Here is a 20,158-nt window from a genome sequence, read left to right as displayed (position 1 = left end):
AAATGAAGATTTCAACCCCCACCCTTTTGGTTTTACCTGTGGTAACGATACTGTGATGCTCAAGTTGTGTTATTGTCCTGTTAGGATGTGGGGATGTTGGAGATACCTGCTGAGCTGTCAGCCAGACTCCGCAGTGCAGAAGGTCAGTTTCATAAAATAAAATGCATAACTAAAGACTTGCATTGCGTTCCAATACCCATACCATCCATGATATTTGGTATGCTAGAAAAAGATTTTGGATGTCCCAATACCTGCATGTCAAATGCAGTATGCAAAAAAAAACAGATACCCTTATAAATGTAATTGTATTTAGTATGGAAACCAGCATGCTTTAGTAGTGTGTAGTATAGGTTAGAGGAAATTATGTGATTTGGAACACAGGGTTGATGTGGGTTGAATACTGCAAAGTGCCTCCACGTTAGCTATGTCAGTTTGTGATTGTCTTCCCGTGACTGTGCACCAGGGCGGCAGCATGCGTCCGGGGTCACCGAGGTCCCACCTCCACAGGTGAAGGCCAAACACACACTCACCCTGCCTCTGGACATAGACCGATTCCCATTCTCTCGCTATGCCAAGTCCATGTTAAAGGTGAGTTGTTTAGTATGCTGTATATCCTCACTTTTCTATGGTGGCTGCTAACACACTGCAAACATTTATTTACAGTTTTTGAAAAAAGGCCTGTTGTGATTTTTGTTTGAAATTGAACTTGTGAGTAGAACAGAATGCATAAGGAGAAGACATGAATGAGTCCTTGGTAAATCATTAGCTCTAAAGTCTTGTTGTCTTTGTAAGATGAAAGTAGAATGTTATAAATGAGACAATGGAAGTAGAGGATGTCGACACTCTATGTATGTGTGTGCGGTAGTGTGTGTGTGTGTGTGTGTGTGTGTGTGTGTGTGTGTGTGTGTGTGTGTGTGTGTACACAGTTTTCTTTGGGCTGAAATATAATGAGAAATCATCTCCGCACATGAATTTCAAGAACTGGATCCTGAAATAAATTGATATCAAAAGTTATATTATTCCTTGAAAATACTCATATTATGTACAGAGTCATCCAAGCCTTATTTTGTGTCCTCCCCAGGATACATGGCAGCAGCCTCAGGGACGCCCCCTCCAGAGCCCCCTCACCTCTCTGGAGCCTGAAGACGCCAGAACTGCCCTGGAGATTTACAAACTAGTATGTTACAGTAACTAGATCTAGTATATTAGATCACATTGTATTACTTTTTTAAAGGTCCCCTATTACACAAAATGCACTTCATCATGTTTTTTTTCAACATTAATACGGGTCCAAAGTGTGACTCACAAAGTATGAGAAAAGACAACCCTCTCTCTTTTTCTTACCTTCACCTTTCTGGAAACTTGTTTAAAAAAAGTCCCAGTTAGATCTATCTCCCCTTATGACATCATAAGGGGAGAAGTCACAACCCCTCATTACCATCCTAATTTAGCACTTAGCACCTGTGATAAACCAAAACCAGCAGATAAACCTGATTCTAACTGGCAAGTTATATTGAAACCAGGCCCCAAGGAATAGTGCCTGCTTCCGCAATCCAGCAGTGCCCACTGGCCAAGCCTGGTATTGCAGTTTAATAGAAAAATATAAAGGGTAGTTTGGTACAACACACCATGAAAACAGTTTCTAGTAGAAAACCCAAATTACAAGTTTGAATTTAAATAATATTGTTAGCCTCATAGCATAATTGCCCAAATCATATTTACTCTACATCTACTCTATTCTACATCTACTCTACTCTACATCTACTTTACCCTACTCTATAACCCTTAAAATATGACTTAGGCAATTATGCTATTAGGCTAACGAAAAGTAGATGTAGAATAGAGTAGAGTAAATAGGATTTAGGCAATTATGCTATGAGGCTAACGATATGTGACCTTTTAATCTGTTTTTCATCAGATCATGAGGTTTACAGGTGAGTCAGACCTCAGCAGCTGGCAGGAGCAGATGCTGAGTAACTACATAGTGGAGAAGGGTCAGAGCCGGGCGGCCTTGAGGGACGAGATCCTGGCCCAGTTGGTGTACCACACATGGGGCCTTCAGGAGGACTACAGCAGCCTGAGAGGCTGGCTGCTGCTGGCATGCTGCCTCAGCGCCTTCACACCCTCACCAACACTGGACAAACCCCTGCTCAAGTAGGTCCTGCCTTTTGGTCGGCCTTCTGCCACCAACAGTCAAGTCAAGTCAAAGTCAAAGTATTTTATTGTCAGTTCTGATATATGTAAGACATACATCAGAATCAAAACGGCATTTATCTCTGGCCCACAGTGCAGTTATATAAAAAAATATAGAGTTAAATGAGATAAACAAGATAAACATAGACAATATTTACACAAGATAAATTCTAAATACTAAGTAGTGCAATGGAATTTTCTGTGCAATATAAAACAGTATAAAATAGAATAGAAAGTAAAAAGTAGATAAGTTAAATTGAAATGTGCAATGTGATGAAAAATTATTTACAATGTGCAATATGCAATCAACTGGATGTACATTTTAAGGCATTTTGATGTATTGAATAGATTAAGAGTTCTTGGTTCAGAGTTCTTAGTCCAGAGTTCTTGGGGACAATGGGAAGGGGGTTGGTTTAGGGTATATACAATGCCATATCAAGTCAGTTTTAGTTATCTAGCCCAAGATAGGGGGCTTAACAATCTCTTCACCATGAAGGCACCCTCTGTGCTTTGACCCTAATTTCGGATGAGGAAACACCCCCTAAAAACTCTAATGACAAGTGTAGCTTTAAGTCAATCCCTTCCATGGCTATTCTTACTTACATTGTGTAGAGGGAATTGGCATTTTTTCAGAACAGACTTGGTAAAAAATTATGTAAGTTTTAATTAGTGTATAATTGCTTGAAAATAGAAGTTGTTGAATCTTTTATTACCTTAGAATTAGCCTTTTAATGTCTACATAGGAGCAGGCCGCTGAGGCCGCCATGTTGCACCGCCATGTTTCTACAGTAGCACAGAACGCACAAACGTAACAGCCTTATATATAGTGGGCGTCCCGGGGAAATCCAGCTGTTGGATGATGCCATCTGTATTTCCTTCTTGTCCTTGAAGGCCACCGTAGCTTATGTAATTTCTAAACGGGATGGGTATAAACGGATTCAACTTATCTGTCTGTATTTCCTGTGCAGGTATGTGTCCGACCGGGGTCCAGGTGAATACCGCTCATTGTGCCAACACAAACTGCTAACATCACTACAGCTGCCAGGCCCAGCCACCCGCATCTACCCCCCCACCCAGCTAGAGTGGACCACCAACCAGAGGAAGGGCACCATGCTGCTGGATGTTCACACTTTCAACGGTGAGATTGAATTGAGTTACTGTAAGGCGAGACACTGAAGCAGGTGAAAGGGTTAAAAATGGTAACTTAGAGATATCATCAACATTAAAACAATTACTTTTTGTCTTACAATTTCTTCTGAATTTTTTTTTAATAAATATGCAAATTCAAAGGAATAGTTCATCATTTTGAATTGTTTGCTTTTCGCCTCACTCTTCGGCTCAAGAAAAGGCGACAGAAACCTTTCCTGTAACTGTGCGTGCATTTTTGATGTAGAAATGTTGTGTTTCCATTGTGTGCTTTTTGGGACTTGTTCATTTACCACTTTATGTTGTATTCTATATTTGTACACGTTAGGTCATTTAAAAATACATACTGGAAGGAAACCAGGAAGTGCCTGTGACAGTCGTGTATGTATTTGATTCTAAAATGACATAACGTGTAAAAATATAGTGTGCAACTTAACATGGTAAATAAACAAGTCTGAACAAGCACACAGGAGCATTTAATGATAACGTAAAGTTTATATTTTTACTTGATCCCCATGACTACCAGTGTTTGAGCTAAGCTAACCTGGATGAGCGACCTTTGCCCGTTGCTAAATCAAAAATGCGGGAACAGTTTGAGGAACAGTTTCTGTCACCTTTTTCTTGAGCCTTAGAGTCCGAAAATACACGGACACAAACAGACCAGGTTTATGTAAATAAACCCCTACATGTATTTTTTGGAACTTTGATTTATACTAGTATGAAAGAAGACATGTTATGGAAGCAAAATAGACAAAAATCTCAAAATTGACCATTGCCTGAAAAAACTATGTTAAGCCTTAAATTATTTTGCATAATGGTGAAAGAAACACTTTTATGTTATTTGCTGCTCCTTTGTGAGCTTCTCTGCTGTTATAAACTCATAATGAGCCACTGCCTGTCTTTCCCCAGATGAGAAGCTTTCAACTGAAGTGGAGTCATGGACCACTGGAGAGCAGCTGGCCTCGTGGCTTCTCCATTTCAGGTAGTGCTCACCTCCACTCACTCATTCATTTTTTTTATTTTTACATGTGCATATTTCTTGGTTTATCCTGTTGCATGTAACAATTTACATTCCTCCGCTGTGTGTCGGTGTATTATAGAGGTGTGTCTGAGTCGACACAGGGCTGGTCGGTGTCTCTGCTGACTGATGAAGGCTGGTCTGACCTGGTGGGCTCAGACTATGTCCTGGATCTCCTGGCTGGAGCTGAAGCCGAGGAGCTGCCACCACCGGGGACTCCCTCCTCTTCGTACTCTGACTACCTGTTCAGCAGCCAGACAGACAGGTACGGCAGTCAACCAGTGGGGTGGTTGTTGGGGGGGTGGGGGGAGGCAATCCAGGACAGATATAAAAGAATAGTTCAACATTTAAAATTTTTTAAAGTTTTTTGCCTCACTCTCTGGCTCAAGGAAAGGTGTCAGAAACCGTTCCTGTTACTGTGCGTGAATTTTTGATTTAGAAATGGGCAGGTTATCTTTGCTCAAATACTGGTATTCAAAGGGAGCAGGTCAAAAGATAAACTTTACAACATCACTAAACACTCCTGTGTGCTTGTTGGGACTTGTTTATTTACCACATTATGTTGCGCTCTATATTTTTGACATTATGTCATTTTAGAATCAAATTCATACAGTTAAATAAACCAGGAAGTGCCCATGAGGGTAAAGTTTGTATTTGTATAGTGTAATGTAAAAATATAGAGCGCAACATAACATGGTAAATAAGCAAGTCCCAACCATAGATAGTAAATAATATGGATGTAGCATCCGGGCTGACCTCAGTTATTCACACGGCATCCAATAATCCTGGTTTGTGCGCGTCACCACTTTGTGAGATTTTTACTCCGCCTCACGTCGGGGGGAGGGAGATAGCTGACGTATACCTCTGAGGCAAAGTGAGGGACAACGGGCGAAGAGCTGTCACTCAAGAGATCGCGCCAATACATTTTAACCTCAGATAAAATAAAAACTAGCGTGGTCCAAAAAAATTCACCCCCCTCAGTGTTGTCATGGAGATAAGACCTAAACATACAAACTAAAATGGTTTTGTGGCCCAGGCTGTAAATAGGTTTAATAAGACTTTGAAAACGGCCTATCTAACAAGTGAGTCAAAGAAAAACTGCTCGGTCTTGGCATCACCCCCCAGTGGCACTTCCTGGTTACTACAGTTGTGGTCACTTCCTTATTGGATGCTGGTAAAAATCGCTGAGGTTGGGGCTTGGTCCCAACAAGCACACAGGAGTGTTGATTATTGTTGTAAAGTTTACCTGCTCCCCTTGACTACCAGTGTTTGAGCTAAGCTATGGATGAGCGTCCTTTGCCCATTTCTAAATCGAAAACTGCACGTACAGTTACGGGAACGGTTTCTGTCGCCTTTTCTTGAGCCAAAGACTGAGGCAAAAAGCTAAAAATGTCAAATGTTGAACTATTCCTCTCAAGGATTTGCCAGCCCAGTGTCCATCTCTGTATCTCTCCTGTCTCTCCCCCAGGATGCCAACTACTGATCTGGATGATTTTATCCCTCCAGCCCCTCCCATGCAAGCTCCTGGGCTGCCTGCTTTTGAGGCAAGCTCCTGGGGAAGAGATTACCCTCAAGAAGGTAGGTGTTACACTCTAAATTGTGAAGGGGCAAGGTGTAGGCTACAAATATAGTTGTCCAGTAAGGATAAATGTGTTGTTTGTTCTCAAATTGAAGGCTTCTCCATAGGCTTCTACCCATGCATGGATTTGACTAGATTCACTTTCATTTGATTGTGTTCCAAATGAGTGTGCTCTCACTTGGCTGACAATCAAGGTCATGTAACTAAATCTGTTTGGAACTCAGGCATAGATGTAATCAAGTTACTTTTCACCGTCCAAACCCAAGGCTTCATTACAAACTAACCAAAGCACAATGCACACAACAACTTAACCTAGCCAAATGATTTGAATGAGGTTGTTGTAAATATAATAACAACAATATCAATGGTGACATTTCTTGCTTTGAAGAAATGTTAAACCTATTAACCGATTGTTCAGCCACTTTACGGGGTGTAACAAGCAATGTCAAAACAATTTAGCAAACAGTTGCCTATTAACACATCCGTGACATTTAGCATTCAGCTGACGTCCAATTTCTGGTCAACTGACAGACAGGTGAACTTCTAAGAACAATATCTGGCTCCATAGCATCAACACCCTTTACTATGTTGACTAGATACAGTATGCACTAACCTTGTTTGTGTGCTGTTTGGTGCCTTACAGGATCAGTAGTATACATTGAGTTTGACAGAGCTAGTTTTCTGAAAGAACAGCTGTCGGTTTGGAATTGAATTAGACCATAAATATCGAGAAACTGAAACAAAATGGCGATTCAGACTGATTGAAATGTGCGATTGCATCAGCAATAGTTTTCATACGTTTTTTCTTGTTGGTTCACACACAATTGAAATCCTTGCAGGCCGCCGTCGACAGATGGATGCCTACGTTGATGACCTGTTTGACCCTGTACTGGACCAAGGACCTCCAGTGAGTGATGTCATACATTTTATTTCATAATTAAATTTGTCTGTTTTTATTGGAGAGGTTCTGTCTGTTTGCCTGTTCCTCAAAAGCGTTAAAGTTGTACGCCATATTGATGTGTTGAGCATGCTGTTGGATTGTGTGGCTCTGGTTCTACAGTATCTTGTTACTGTGTGAGGGAAGTCACTGTTTTTTGTTTCCTGCTGCCTGTGTGTGTGTGTGTGTGTGTGTGTGTGTGTGCGTGTGTGTGTGTGTGTGTGTGTGTGTGTGTGTGTGTGTCTATGTAGGACATGGAAAGAGTAGCCATGCTAAACCGCAGGATGAGAGGAGCGGGTGGGATGTATGGAAATGGTAGGAAAACTGGATCTCTGCTCACTAAATGTGGATTATAATAGCACTGTAAAGTCGCATTATATAAATATAAATCTTATATATTTGGAACATAATCTAAACATAATTTTTGCCAATAAAACATCATTTTCACCCATTCACACACATTGTATATATTTTTTCCTTATTTTGGAATCTACGTTTTGAGAAAAGAGCTTTTTCGAGAACCTAATTGTATTGGTTGAGAAATCATTCCATAGAAAACAGTTAGTTATGACTCTATTTTTGCATTTTATTTGCATGTGTGCTATTGTTCACATACACACACAATATTGACCTCAAACACTTTAGTAATATTAGCTACAAAAGCATACATTAAAGTCTTTTATTGGACAAATGCAGACTTTATAGTTAAGCTTTACATTTGATGTTAGGTTCCATTGTACAGTATCATTGGGAATTTCCGAACATCATATATGGTATAAATCATGGCTCTGTTTTTCAGGCATACCTATGATGCCAACCTATCCTATGGGTAAGTGAGAAGGTCAATTTGTCTCAACCTACAAATAAGCTTTTTGTGTTCTGTTGCAGAAACGGTTCTCAGGTTTGGAATCCATTTAATATCAACATAAAAGTGGCAGAAAACAAAGATGTTACGTGTGTGTGTGAGTGTGAGTGTGTGTGTGTGTGTGTGTGTGTGTGTGTGTGTGTGTGTGTGTGTGTGTGTGTGTGTGTGCGCGTGTGTGCGTGTGTGTGTGTGTTTCTTGTGTTTCTAATCTTTCTGTTACGGCCCTGCCTCTGCACAGGAATGCCTGCAATGCCCGGCTATGGTGGAACTCCCATGATGCCAACCATGCCAGGTAAATGCAATTCAAAATGTTCCATAGAGTTAGTTATGTATGGAAGCAATTAAGTGCAGAGTTTATGAGTGATTCAAATGTTGCTGATTATTTCAACCTGAAAAAACAGTATGTCATCTGCATACACAGCAATGATGATGCCTCAGGCTGCCATGGCCCCGCCTGCCCCTAACCCCATGCAGGTGGCTGCATCCCAACAGGCCCTCATCAATCAACAGGCCTTTCTCATGGTGAGACAGACACACACACACACACTGATTCAGCATTCTATTCTATAGCATGATGGTCAATTTGTATTCCTCTGCGCCGGCGATTTGCCAAAGGCTGGAAGAATTATGTCCTTCTGTCTGGTGAGCACAATCTCTGAAGAACGCTGTAAGGGATTTTTTCTTCAAACTTTGTACAAATGTCCACTCTCATTCAAGGATGAACTGATATATTTTGGAGGTCCAAGGTAACTGTGACCTTACATATTGTGAATGTGGCAGTGACCCTTGTAACATATTGTAGCTTATTTGGGGCTTTACATTCTTTAAAGCTTTGCCTACCACCACTGGGCTTTCAGCAGTCAGCAATTGTTTGCCTAACGGAGGAATATAACCACCAGACGCTAATTCTATTTCATACAAACCACCCCTTTGTTCCGAATCGCATACTCTTTCTTTTTTCTATTCTATATCCGACGATATAAATAATCTAGTTAGGATGCAGTAGGCATACTATTGGGAAATACTTTTACTTATTTATTTCATCATAACATTGCGCCTTGATCTTTCCTCTTGCTTTTATATCCGTCGCATCCCCGTTTGTTTTCTTTTGGAGGCTCCATTGATGTGACGTCACTTCAGGTTCACACTGGATTATGGGTCAGAATCGCACAAATAGCATGCTGTTTTCAACACTAAAAATCTTTGCCGGATGTAGTAGACATCCGTGTCTTTCTAACCATCCTAAATCTGGCCACAAGAATCGGGACATCCTAAACCTTTTTTCTACCATACTAAATAGTAGAAAGTATGCGATTGGGAACGCAGGGATCGTCTACCTTCCCTCCTACCAACCTCCGCCCCCTGCCTGTCCACTGTCCCCAGGCCCAGCAGATGACCATGCAGGCCATGAGTATGTCCCAGCAGCAGACCCAGGATCAGCAGAGGAAGCAGGAGGAGGAGGAGAGGAGACACAGGCGGAGGTCTGACCGACGCTCCAGGAACCACTCCCGCTCACCCTCCCCTCGATCTACCTCACCCCCACCTGCCAGGACCAGAGCACGCGCGGCTAAAAGCAAGTCTAGCTACAGGCACCATGAACCACAGGTATAATGTCTGGATGGAGTATTCATTCATATAGTGTAGTCCATTGCTGCTTTCAGGACATACATCTTTACAAACAGCTCAGAAAAATGCAGTTATGATTCCAAATCCCTCTTGTGAGAAGCAGGACGTTCTATATGGGATTGATTTAAAATAAACTAGAATTTATGTATACTTTAAAATAAATGGGTAAAACAAACATTTTACCCACTGCAATGGAGTGGCTCATCGATGTGTTTGTAATAGTTATTGGGAAACATTTAAGGTACATATATCAGGCTTTGGATGAATGAATACAGGGATAAACTCATTGCTTGCTGGATCTAGACTAGATGTGTTGATCATAGAAGAAAAACACAAGACAACTGCCACCTCATGCCCTGAATGTAAGGCAAGGCAAGGCGAGTGTATTTATCTAGCACAATTCAGACTCAACATCATTCAAAGTGCTTTACAGGGGCAAGATTAAAATACATAATACACATTAGAAAAGTGAATGAATAGAAATAAAACATTTAAAAGCTAATGAATAGAAATAGAACATTTAAAGAGAATAAAATTGCAGGTTAAAATGGAAACAGAAAAGTCTTCAGACTTGATTTCAAAGAGCTGAGAGTTGCAGCAGACCTCAAGTTTTCTGGGAATTTGTTCCAGATATGTGGTCGCATAAGGCACTCAAACACATGGCTCGGTCTGTTTCATCCTTGTTTATTGTGACATGCTTGGTTGCCTGTATTCATTTCCTCCACAGCCAGAAAGTGAAGTGGATCCAGAGGACCTGCAGTCTTTCGGAGAGAAGAAGAAATACTTCCAGAAGATTGGTGAGTCAAGCTGACGAGGAACCATTAGCATTTACAAGTATTGCCTTCTTTTTGACAAACTATCTTTCAAACCTTCAAACTACACTTCATCCCCTCCTTGTACTGTATATCTGACTTTGGAGCACATGGACAAACACAAGGGAATAGATTCTTGCCCATTGTTTCATTGCCGGGTGTGATACTGCAAGTGAATAGGGTACAATTTTTAACGTATAGATGTCATACTGAAACTTTGCCAGTATTATTCATATTAAACAATTATTTTTTGAATACAATTTTTTCAGAAATATTTGAATAAATATGAACATTTGGCATTTATTTATACTATTATGAAAGGAGGTTATGGAAGCAAAACATACATCTCAAAATTGACCAGTGTTTGAAAAAAACAATGTTTCTGTCTGCAGTGTCTCGCCTTAACAGCGTGGAGGGGCTATAACTGTAATTATGCAACTCTGTGAACCCAGTCTTCCATACCCCTCTCCTTTTACTGTCCTCATTCCCCCAAGGTCAATCCAAAACTCCAAAGTCTCGTCCGGCCCCCTCCAGCCCACCTAGACACCAGCAAGGATCCACACCTCCACCTGCTCCATCACCCCCACCAACAGCACCCAAGCCAGAGGGTAAAAAAACATGAAACAAGGGCTACTTCATATTTCTTGGGACTCTCTAAATATTTAGGACATCTGTACCCTTTTACACTGTTACATAATTTGTAGATCACAATTCACAGGGGCTCAAGAAAAAAAAACTCTTTTCTATAGACGCCTCATTGTCCTTCACATTAATGCCGTGTGACAAGATACAAACTAGTTATTTAGAAAAGCTTTTGTATGGGGAGCTTGGGGGGTAAGGTTTGTGTCTCTACTGTCCCACAGTGAAGCGCCCCCCTGCCAAAGAAGCGGACCCTCCTAAAGTAGAACCTTTCAACAAGCCTGAGGCCGTACCCACTTCCAGCATCAGAGAAATCATCCAACAGTTCAACAGCCGACCCCAAACAGAAGCCAAGCCCTTTGAGCCTGTCAGGTCGGTGTCAATGCTGCTCCCTGTGAGGTCTATACTTACTGCCCAATAAAACGGAACAACTGAAAATTCCTCTAGTTATTTTTTTCCGTTTTCATTTGGTTTATATTGTACGGTGTTGCCTATGTATTGTCTCCACTACAAGTGTCTGTGTGTTTCTAATGTGTGTTCAACGTAATAATAATCTACAACAAAGACCCTACACCACTGCACGATTAAGGGGAAAAACATTTTTCCTGCATTTCGAATATCCGTGTTACCCCACCACCACAATAGTTTTATTCATCAAAGATCTATTCTTAGCTCGTCAACAAACAAACCAAAATGTTTTATTGGGCCAAGAGTTGAGAAAAGGTACATTGATTGGTCAAATACATTCACACACATAATATATATGAGGAGTTATTTGAGTTAATTGATTCAGCAATGGCTTCATTCACTGGAAATAATCTATGTTTGTGATGCACTGTTTTTATCCTCTTCACAGACCTCCTGCACGCAGTTTTGTGAAGACGAACGACCCTAAAGAGGAAGCTCTGGCCAAACTCAGATACAGAGGACCAGGGTCACCAAAGAAGGTAAGGATTGGTTCTCTAAAGGCATACTGCATAAACAACATTACGAAAAAAAATACATCTAAATATCACCAGAAGAGTAAAAGTTATATTTTTAAAGTTTACGGTAATTAACTGTGACTTAATGTTTCATTAATGCTTAATAGGCATTAACTAAGCATTAACTAACATGCTTAAAGTTTACTAAGCATAAACTAAGCATTTAGTAAAAGTTATGCTTAGTTAATGCTTAACTCAGCATTAGTTAACTAAGCATAGTTTATGGTTAACCAAGCATTAACTAACCTTAAATAAATATGCATCAACAGTTAATGCCTAATACGCATTCACTACGCATTACCTAACCGTTAATATCATTAACTAAGCATAATGAATGTACCCATTGTAAAGTGTTACCTGGTTTACACGCTACAGCTTCACCTTTTTACCTGCTTGCTTGCAGAAAGAGTGGGTGCCCCCTCCGCCAGCGGCCAAGCCTTGGAGGGAGCAGCGTCCTCCTCCTGCCCCCCGGCCCCCCTCTCCCCCGCCCTCCCCTCCCTCCACTGGCCCCCGCGTGGTCTCCAACAGCATGAGGGAGAAGCAGCGCTCCCTGGAGGACATGTTCAGCCGCTCACGCAACCCTTCGCCCGTTCCCCCAGAGTCCCCCGCGCCTCCCCTACACCCAGCCCCCGTCCTACAGCAGCACATCCCGGACCCACCGTCCATGGCTGCCCCGTCTCTCAGTGGGTGTCTTTCTCCCATGTCTTGTTCTCTCTACATTTAGATTGGGTGCATAAAAGGTGGAGTCAGCGATTCTGGAGAATGCGTGTTGTCAAAATAATATTTTGGCAAAATGAGTGGATGTCTCCTCATGATCCCGCTACCCGTCAGTACTGTGTGTCTGAAAGAAAAGGCCCACTGTAGCCAGCAACATGCCTGTTTACAGAGCCTATGCTGTGTATTAACACTGGATTTCTTCTTCAGCTCAGACACAGTACGGACAGGTTGCGGATTGTAGAGGAGATATTCACTGATTTTGACAAAAATTGATTTTGACAACAAGCGTTTTACAGATTCGCTGACTCCACCTTACAAGGGCCTCGCGTGAGACTGGAAAATGCCTGTAATAACTGACCAATGTTGCAAGCCAGCATTCAACCCAGTGTCCAATGTGAGGATGTCCATGTCAGTGACCTGCATGTTGTTGTTGTTTGTTGACTACAGATGTGATGCCAGACGAGGGCACTTGCTCGCAGCTTTTCCGATTCTCTGCCGGAGTTTACTTCTCCCTCTCCAAAATGCCAGGGAAACTGTTCCTGAGAAAAGAAGTAAGATACCAAAAGAAACACACAGTACAGGTGCATCTAAAAAAAAAAGAATATCAAATAGGGATGGGGCCGATCGGATCCAATATCGCTATCAGGTCGATATGGCTGCAATCTACGTATCGGATAATGGACTGACACCTCTGATCAAAAATAAAATACATGAAATACATTTTAATTTTAAGAGCATTAATATTAGAATTAGCAATTCAAAACTTGAGTTCCGATGTTGAAATGCAGCTGTGTACAGACTCTGTGTGCATTGGACTCATCTATAATGTCAGACACTGGGAGATATCAACTGGAAAGGTTCTAGCACTGACCTACATTTCTCATTATAGGTGTTTTACCCCAGGGAGATGTTCAACAAGCCCTACATCCTCAATCTGTTATGTGAGCAAGTGAGTATTTTTACAGTATGTGTTGTACCTGATGCTGAACCTTTCAACATACAGCCCCGGAAAAAAATTAAGAGACCAGTCTGGACTGTTCTTCAATCTTCATCTCTACATTACATTACTTCACGGAAATGCTCTTAATGACAATATTTTTATTGTGAATTTGGTAGAAATGCTGTCAGTAGTTTATATTATAAAATCAAAAGTTTCATTTTACTCAAACATAACCCTCTAAATAGTAAAACAAGAGACACTGAGCATTTGGGGTGGTCTCTTGATTTTTTCCGGAGCTGTATATTCATTGTAGTTTTTTCCACACACCAACAAACAAACAGATAATGATTGATGCTGAACCTTCAGTTTTGAGAGATAATATAAGTCTAGTTGACACACTAACCACAGAGTATAGTGTTCATTGTCTCCGTTGCATTATCAGGGGCACTTCCAACTCTTCCAACTCTTAATTGTCATTGTGTGATGTGTTTTCAGATCATGAGAGACACCTACTCCGACAGCTGTGTGCGGATCAGCAGAGAGGAGAGGAGAAAGATGAAGGACCTGCTGGGTTAGTTGAGCTTTGACACATTGTGATGAAGAATATCCCTGCGTTCCAATCCCCATACTTCCCTACTATTAAGTACGCTAGAAAAATATTCAGGATGTCCCAATACATGCACGTCAATTGTAGTATGCTGAGAATACATAAATGCCACTAACTACAATAGCATTTTGGAGTATTCATCTTTATTCTTTTCTCTCATTTCTCAAAATAATGAAAAAGAAATCGTCCTTATCTGATTTTTTTTCTCTCCTGTGGCCCTAAAACTGTTCTGTACTTTAGTATGTAGTGTAGTAAAAAGTAAAAGAGTATGTGATTTGGAACGCAGGGTATGTTTTTGTTTCATGCTTAAGGCGAGACACAGCAGGCAAAAACCTTGTATTCTTTCATACGAGTAGAAATAAATGGTCCAAAATGACCAGTTAATCTCTTTATTTGACTAAACCTTGTCTGTTTGCATGTATGTATGTATGTATTTTTCTACTATACAACCATCTTTAACGGCCATTATCTCAACATTAGTATTTTTCAATACTCTGAAACAAACATCTCAACTTCTATTGAATTTACATCAACTAACTCTCCATAATCCCTTTTTGCACTATTCTAAAGGTTATAACACAAATATTTGAATTTTTTTTTAGACATGTACATAGTATTTTTTATATATGACATTTTAAAAGGTTGTATCTAAAAGCTGTGTGGCAAAAACTGATTACTCTAATAGGTTGTAAAAATTATAAAAAGATTTTAACCCTGGCTTTATCCAAAATCTAGATTTGATGGTTTTTCTTAAAAAGATGCAGATGTATGCACAATTACTTGTATATTGCCAAATGTTCATATTCAGACTTATTCAAAAATATAAAGTCCAAAAAAAGAATTGTTGTAATGTCAGTAATGATGATATCTATTAGTCAAAATGTGTATCCTATTCACCTGCAGTGTCTCACCTTAAGTCATTGACAAGTCAAGTCTAGATATTTCAAAGCGATGCTCATAGAATCACTATATGAATGCTATGTATCCTGTCTTCAGATTTGCTTCTGCATTAGTTTTCTGACCATTATCCCATTTTTGACCATTTGTCCTCTGTAGCCAATTTCAACGTGGGAACGACTATCAGCACCATCCAGAACGACAGCATGAAGAAGAGAATCGTCATCGCTGCTCGAGACAACTGGGAGAACTACTTCACCCGCCTGTTCCCTGTCAAGGTCAGTATGACACAGGGTCATTCAGTGCATTTACATGCAGACTCATAATCGGGTAAATAAACGAACGAATAAGACTTGTCAAATGCATGTAAACACCTTTATCCGATCTACTTCGCACACAAATCGGCACATTAACGGACAAGCAAAGTCGGATAAGAATATCTAGATGACCTGTTCATAGTCGGCATTCTATCTGCATGTATACAGGATCGCATATTGCACACCGTAGTTTGCGTTCTTCGCTTGCTCGAAAATCCCTGCAGGGATTTCACGAGGAAGTGGAAGGAGACGACATAATAAATAGTAGTGTTGCCAGAAAGGAACCGGACGTGGCTCTATGACCACTTGTTGAAAGGGCTACAGCGCCACCTAGCACGCGGTCCGTTCGAGTGGTATATGGCTTAATCCAATCTAGCTGCCAGTGTCCCATGGAAACGCACTGATTCATTGCCAGACCTAACCACTTATGAGCATTCAAAATGAAAAACCCCCCTCTATGGATGTGTTTGCTGCAGTCGGACGGTGGTGATGCTCAGGTGCTGGGTGTGTCTCATCGTGGCTTCCGTCTCCTGAAGATGGTCAGAGCGTCGGGCATCAACCCCCAACACCTCCGCCTGCTCAAGAGCTACAGGTAGACAAGGCAGCATTCATAATACAAATACAGGGCAGAATCTACTTCAGATTCATCCAGTGGATCTATACTTTTTCTTTTATAATTGATAATGTTCATCACAATGTTCTGTTCCATATTTGTATTTCATCTTCCTAAATGTACACACTTTTGGTTGGTTCATGTTCAGTCCTTATAGAAGAATACTGAGCTCCATCGGAACGGTTTCACTTCAAATTCCTGTGAAGCTCTGGTGAACTCCATGCCCAAGAGGGTTAAGGAAGTCACGGAAAATAATGGTGGCCACACAAAATATTGACACTTTGGGCCCAATTCGGACATTTTCACTTAGGGGTGTACTCACTTTTGTTGCCAGCAGTTTAGACATTAATGGCTGTGTGTCGAGTTATTTTGAGGGAACAATACATTTTGTTATACAAGCTGTACACTGACTACTTTACATAATATCAAAGTGTCATTTCTTCAGTGTTGTCCCATGAAAAGATATAATGAAATATTTGAAGAAATGTGAGGGGTGTACTCACTTTTGCCACTTCCCCCTAACTGTAGATTTCCCCCCATCAATTCAATATAATTTAAAGCTCACAAACTTTGAAGAGAGAGAGAAATAGCGTCAAGATAGTACTTGGTCCACAAGTGGAGCAAATAGCAACACTATAACTGCCTGTGGCAATCAGTGTTGGTCTTTGTGAATTTGGTGGTATTTGCAACAAGGCTTATTTGCTAATTTCGCACAGAATTTTAGAATATTCAATTATTTACACCCATGCAAATGGGACTGGCCTTATTTTATGTGACCATCATTTTAGAACAAGTCGTGATCCTAGTAACACTGTCACGGGCGTTGTCTGTTATTCATACTTAACACTAGAACCTTTCAATTGCCCATAACTATACTGTTATAAAATATTGAAGCCCCCCACTCTTTGACTTTTCCTAAAATTGTGTCAGTCAATCAATTTGACCCAGAAAAATGAAATATTTTCGAGCAAGTTGCTGGGCAACGGCAATGTTTGGGGTCCGCGATCTGACAACTGTACGTGCAGTCATTCATAAACACTTACAATAAATTAGAGATGAAGATAAGTACTGAACAACATTAGAGTTACTAAGTGAAATGAGTGATGTGAGTCTGATAGTGGAGAGAGATCAGAACAGATCGCTGTTCCACACACCACGGCTCGTCCAGCTCAACTGACAGACAGCTGAGTGCTGTCTGATGAGTCGGACAGAAAGCAAAACATGTAAACGTGTGAAAAAATGAATGAATAATCAATTAGAGCTTACCTAAAAATAAGTGTGCCATGTTACTGTTTATTGTATTTAGGATTTTAGCTCATTTGGACGGTGTTTTGACCGTCTGTTTTCATTTATTAGCGATATTATATCTACTTTCAGTTTCATTACTGAGTCGCCACAAAACGTGATTAGTGTTCTTAAAGATACTTAGACTATAAAACAAGAGGTCCAAAACACAGAAGGGTGTTTTGGACCTAATTTATGACTTTATATCACACTAGAAATGCATGGGTCAATTTGACCCGCGTGGCGGATATAGATATAAAGAGAACGCTGGCGGTTCTAGTGTAAAGCTACTTCTTTTTTATGCTAATCTGATGCAGTCACTTTCAGCTCATACGTCTTGCACAGAAAGTAAACTCAGGTCTGCATGGATGTAGTTTTGCAGAGTTGCTGTCCAGTGAACTCCAGGCTGAAGACAAAGTCAAACTGGATCTGAAGGGTGAGACCTTGGTGCTGCGGTCGTCCAGAGCTCCTCAGATTGTTGCCATGATCCAACTCTACCTTCAGGAGCTCATCAAGGTACTGCTTTAGAGGCATACTAACCCTGCGTTCTAATCCCCATACTTCCCTACTATTTAGTATGCCAGAAAAAGATTTAGGATGTCCCAATACATGCAAGTCAATTGTAGTATGCTGAAAATACATAAATGCTCCACTAACTCCAATAGCATTTTGGAGTGTACGTCTTTATTCTTGACATTTCTCGACTTAACCCATTGATGACGGCTGCTGCGCGATGCCACATTGGCTCTCCTGCCTGATGCTGCATCGTGCAGCATTATTACTTTATCTAATTTTCATGGCATTCGCAGCATAGAATGCACTGTCATTGGTTCAAATACACATGAGGTGGGTTTTGTTGATTTTTTTAAGACCACGTGACCACCCAAAAGTTGTGTGGTTTGCCGAAAATCATGTCAATCAAAAAAAATAAAAAATAAAAAATAAAACAAAATAATAAAAAAAATACGCCAGCTATGTTGGCAACAGAACAGTTAGTGGCGTTTGGTGCGCAGAATCAAGGTCTACTATAGACTACTGACGAAAATCACACAACACATTGCATCTATTTATTAACAATATTTAATAATTTTCTAATTCATCTAATTTTGACGATTTTTAGAAATATTTGTTGGTTTGTAAGCGCTAAGGGAGCATGTTTAAATAAAACCTGTGAACCTTAACTTTTAAATTTATTTTATTTCATGTTTCTATGTGCTACACAGGCTTAGATATTAAGGTTTTGGTAGACTTGACAATTCGTACTATTTTTTCAGAAAACCCTCAGACATTAAGGACATGCATCCTAGATTGCCATAGTCATCAATGGGTTAAAAGTCCTTATCTATTTTTTTTCTTTCCTGCCTGTGGCCCTAAAACTCTTCTGTACTTTAGTATGTAGTGTAGTAAAAAGAAAAGTATGTGATTTGGAACGCAGGCAAAGTGATTGTAATCCACAACACTTTATGTTAAAATCAGCAAATATCTAATCACCATCAGCTGCCTGTCCGTTGTGTGTGCACGATGAAAAAAAGTTTAGCAAACGTTATCTTTAGATTGCTTACCCTAACTTTAATCAGCGTAACCCCTTCCACTATCTTCTTTGATGCTTTTTGATGTAGCATCTCCTGGTCATATGACCCCATGCATTTGCTAGGGCTCCATATACATTATTACACTCCTGTACATCTTTACCTTTGCTGCCTTTAGGGCTCAGGCCATGTGGTTGCCTTGAAGAGTTTCGTGACGGATGACAAAAGCCTGCTGAGCTTCAGTAAGGGCGACGTCATCAAACTGCTGCCAATGGAAGGACTACAGATAGGTGAGATCATTGCTTCATTTAGATGCTAGACATGTGTTTTTTCTGATAGGGTAACATATAAACCTCTCTTTCTCGGACCACATTAAAATGATATTAGTACAGCTCTGGGAAAAAAATAAAAGACTAGTCTGGATTTTTCTTCAATCTTCATCTCTACATTACTTATTGAAAATGCTCTTAATGATAAAAAAAAATGTACTGGAATCTGGTAGAAATGTTGTCAGTAGTTTATATTATAAAACCAAAATGTTCATTCTGCTCAAACATATGCCTATTAATAGTAAAACGAGAGCCACTGAACATTTGGAGTGGTCTCTTATTTTTTTTCCAGAGCTGTATAAATATTAAAATCTCCTTTCCATCAAATCCCATTTTGGTGTGTGTGGTTCCTCCAGGCTGGCTATTTGGCACCCTGGGAGGCCGCTCTGGTCTGTTCTCCAGGGATCTGACCCAGCCATCCGCCGCCCCGGACTACCACTGTCTCCACCTGGACCGGAGAGACGAGAGGAGGAAGAGCATGAAGGGTGTTAGGCCAGTCGCTCCAGCCAAGGGCACGGCTCCGGTTCCCACCTTCAAACCCAAGGAGACCCGTGATTTAGCGCAGCCCAGCGGAGAGGCCTCGCTACCGGTATCGCTCCAGAGATCTGCCCACAGTTCACTCCAAGGCTCAGTCAACGAGATGGAGATGCTCTCAGCCATGGCTGACTTTGCCATGAAATTCTTCAGGTATGATGGAGGAATGATAGAAATGTGTTAGCCTCATAGCATGATTGCCTAAATCATATTTACTCTACTCTACTTTTACTCTATGTCTACTCTATTCTACATCTACTCTATTCTACATCTACTTTACCCTTAAAATATGACTTAAGCAATTATGGTATCGGGCTAACGAAAAGTAGATGTAGAGTAGAGTAGATGTAGAATAGAGAAGATGTAGAGTAAAAGTATGATTTAGGCAATTATGCTATGAGGCGAACGTATTGTTTTTTGATTATGGTCAGATAGTTTGGCCTCATAAAAAAATATTCGTGGCTCATTTTGTGCTTCCATTATTTATCTATGAAGAGTGGGGACTACAGGTCTGCCAACAAGTGGGAGGAATTTTTCCGAGGCGGTTCAACACACAGAGGTAAGACAGAGCAATCCTTTTTAACGTCACCTAC

The 20,158-nt window shown here is 40.6% G+C and overlaps 1 protein-coding gene across 1 annotated transcript in view; it reads left to right on the top strand.

Annotated features, from left to right (window-relative positions):
• The window catches only part of myo15b (myosin XVB), a gene marked incomplete at both ends in the record, with an annotated part of 210,118 nt that overhangs the window by 181,388 nt on the left and 8,572 nt on the right, over positions 1–20,158 (top strand). Inside the window, 27 exon segments of the mRNA XM_080049005.1 lie at positions 85–142; positions 464–588; positions 1,082–1,177; positions 1,919–2,154; positions 3,162–3,331; positions 4,249–4,321; positions 4,440–4,622; positions 5,826–5,941; positions 6,776–6,843; positions 7,125–7,188; positions 7,977–8,030; positions 8,160–8,260; positions 9,122–9,343; positions 10,092–10,161; positions 10,671–10,784; positions 11,040–11,187; positions 11,672–11,762; positions 12,202–12,481; positions 12,963–13,066; positions 13,405–13,464; positions 13,951–14,026; positions 15,119–15,237; positions 15,753–15,868; positions 17,548–17,689; positions 18,881–18,992; positions 19,388–19,718; positions 20,061–20,124. Of these exon segments, the coding sequence (XP_079905131.1) occupies positions 85–142; positions 464–588; positions 1,082–1,177; positions 1,919–2,154; positions 3,162–3,331; positions 4,249–4,321; positions 4,440–4,622; positions 5,826–5,941; positions 6,776–6,843; positions 7,125–7,188; positions 7,977–8,030; positions 8,160–8,260; positions 9,122–9,343; positions 10,092–10,161; positions 10,671–10,784; positions 11,040–11,187; positions 11,672–11,762; positions 12,202–12,481; positions 12,963–13,066; positions 13,405–13,464; positions 13,951–14,026; positions 15,119–15,237; positions 15,753–15,868; positions 17,548–17,689; positions 18,881–18,992; positions 19,388–19,718; positions 20,061–20,124 (3,393 nt within the window).

The sequence above is a fragment of the Ammodytes marinus genome (assembly GCF_949987685.1).
Source record: "Ammodytes marinus genome assembly, chromosome: 20".
Taxonomy (NCBI): Eukaryota; Metazoa; Chordata; class Actinopteri; order Uranoscopiformes; family Ammodytidae; genus Ammodytes; species Ammodytes marinus.
The sequence above is the reverse complement of the archived record's forward strand: the minus strand, read 5'-3'. Positions and strand labels throughout refer to the sequence as shown.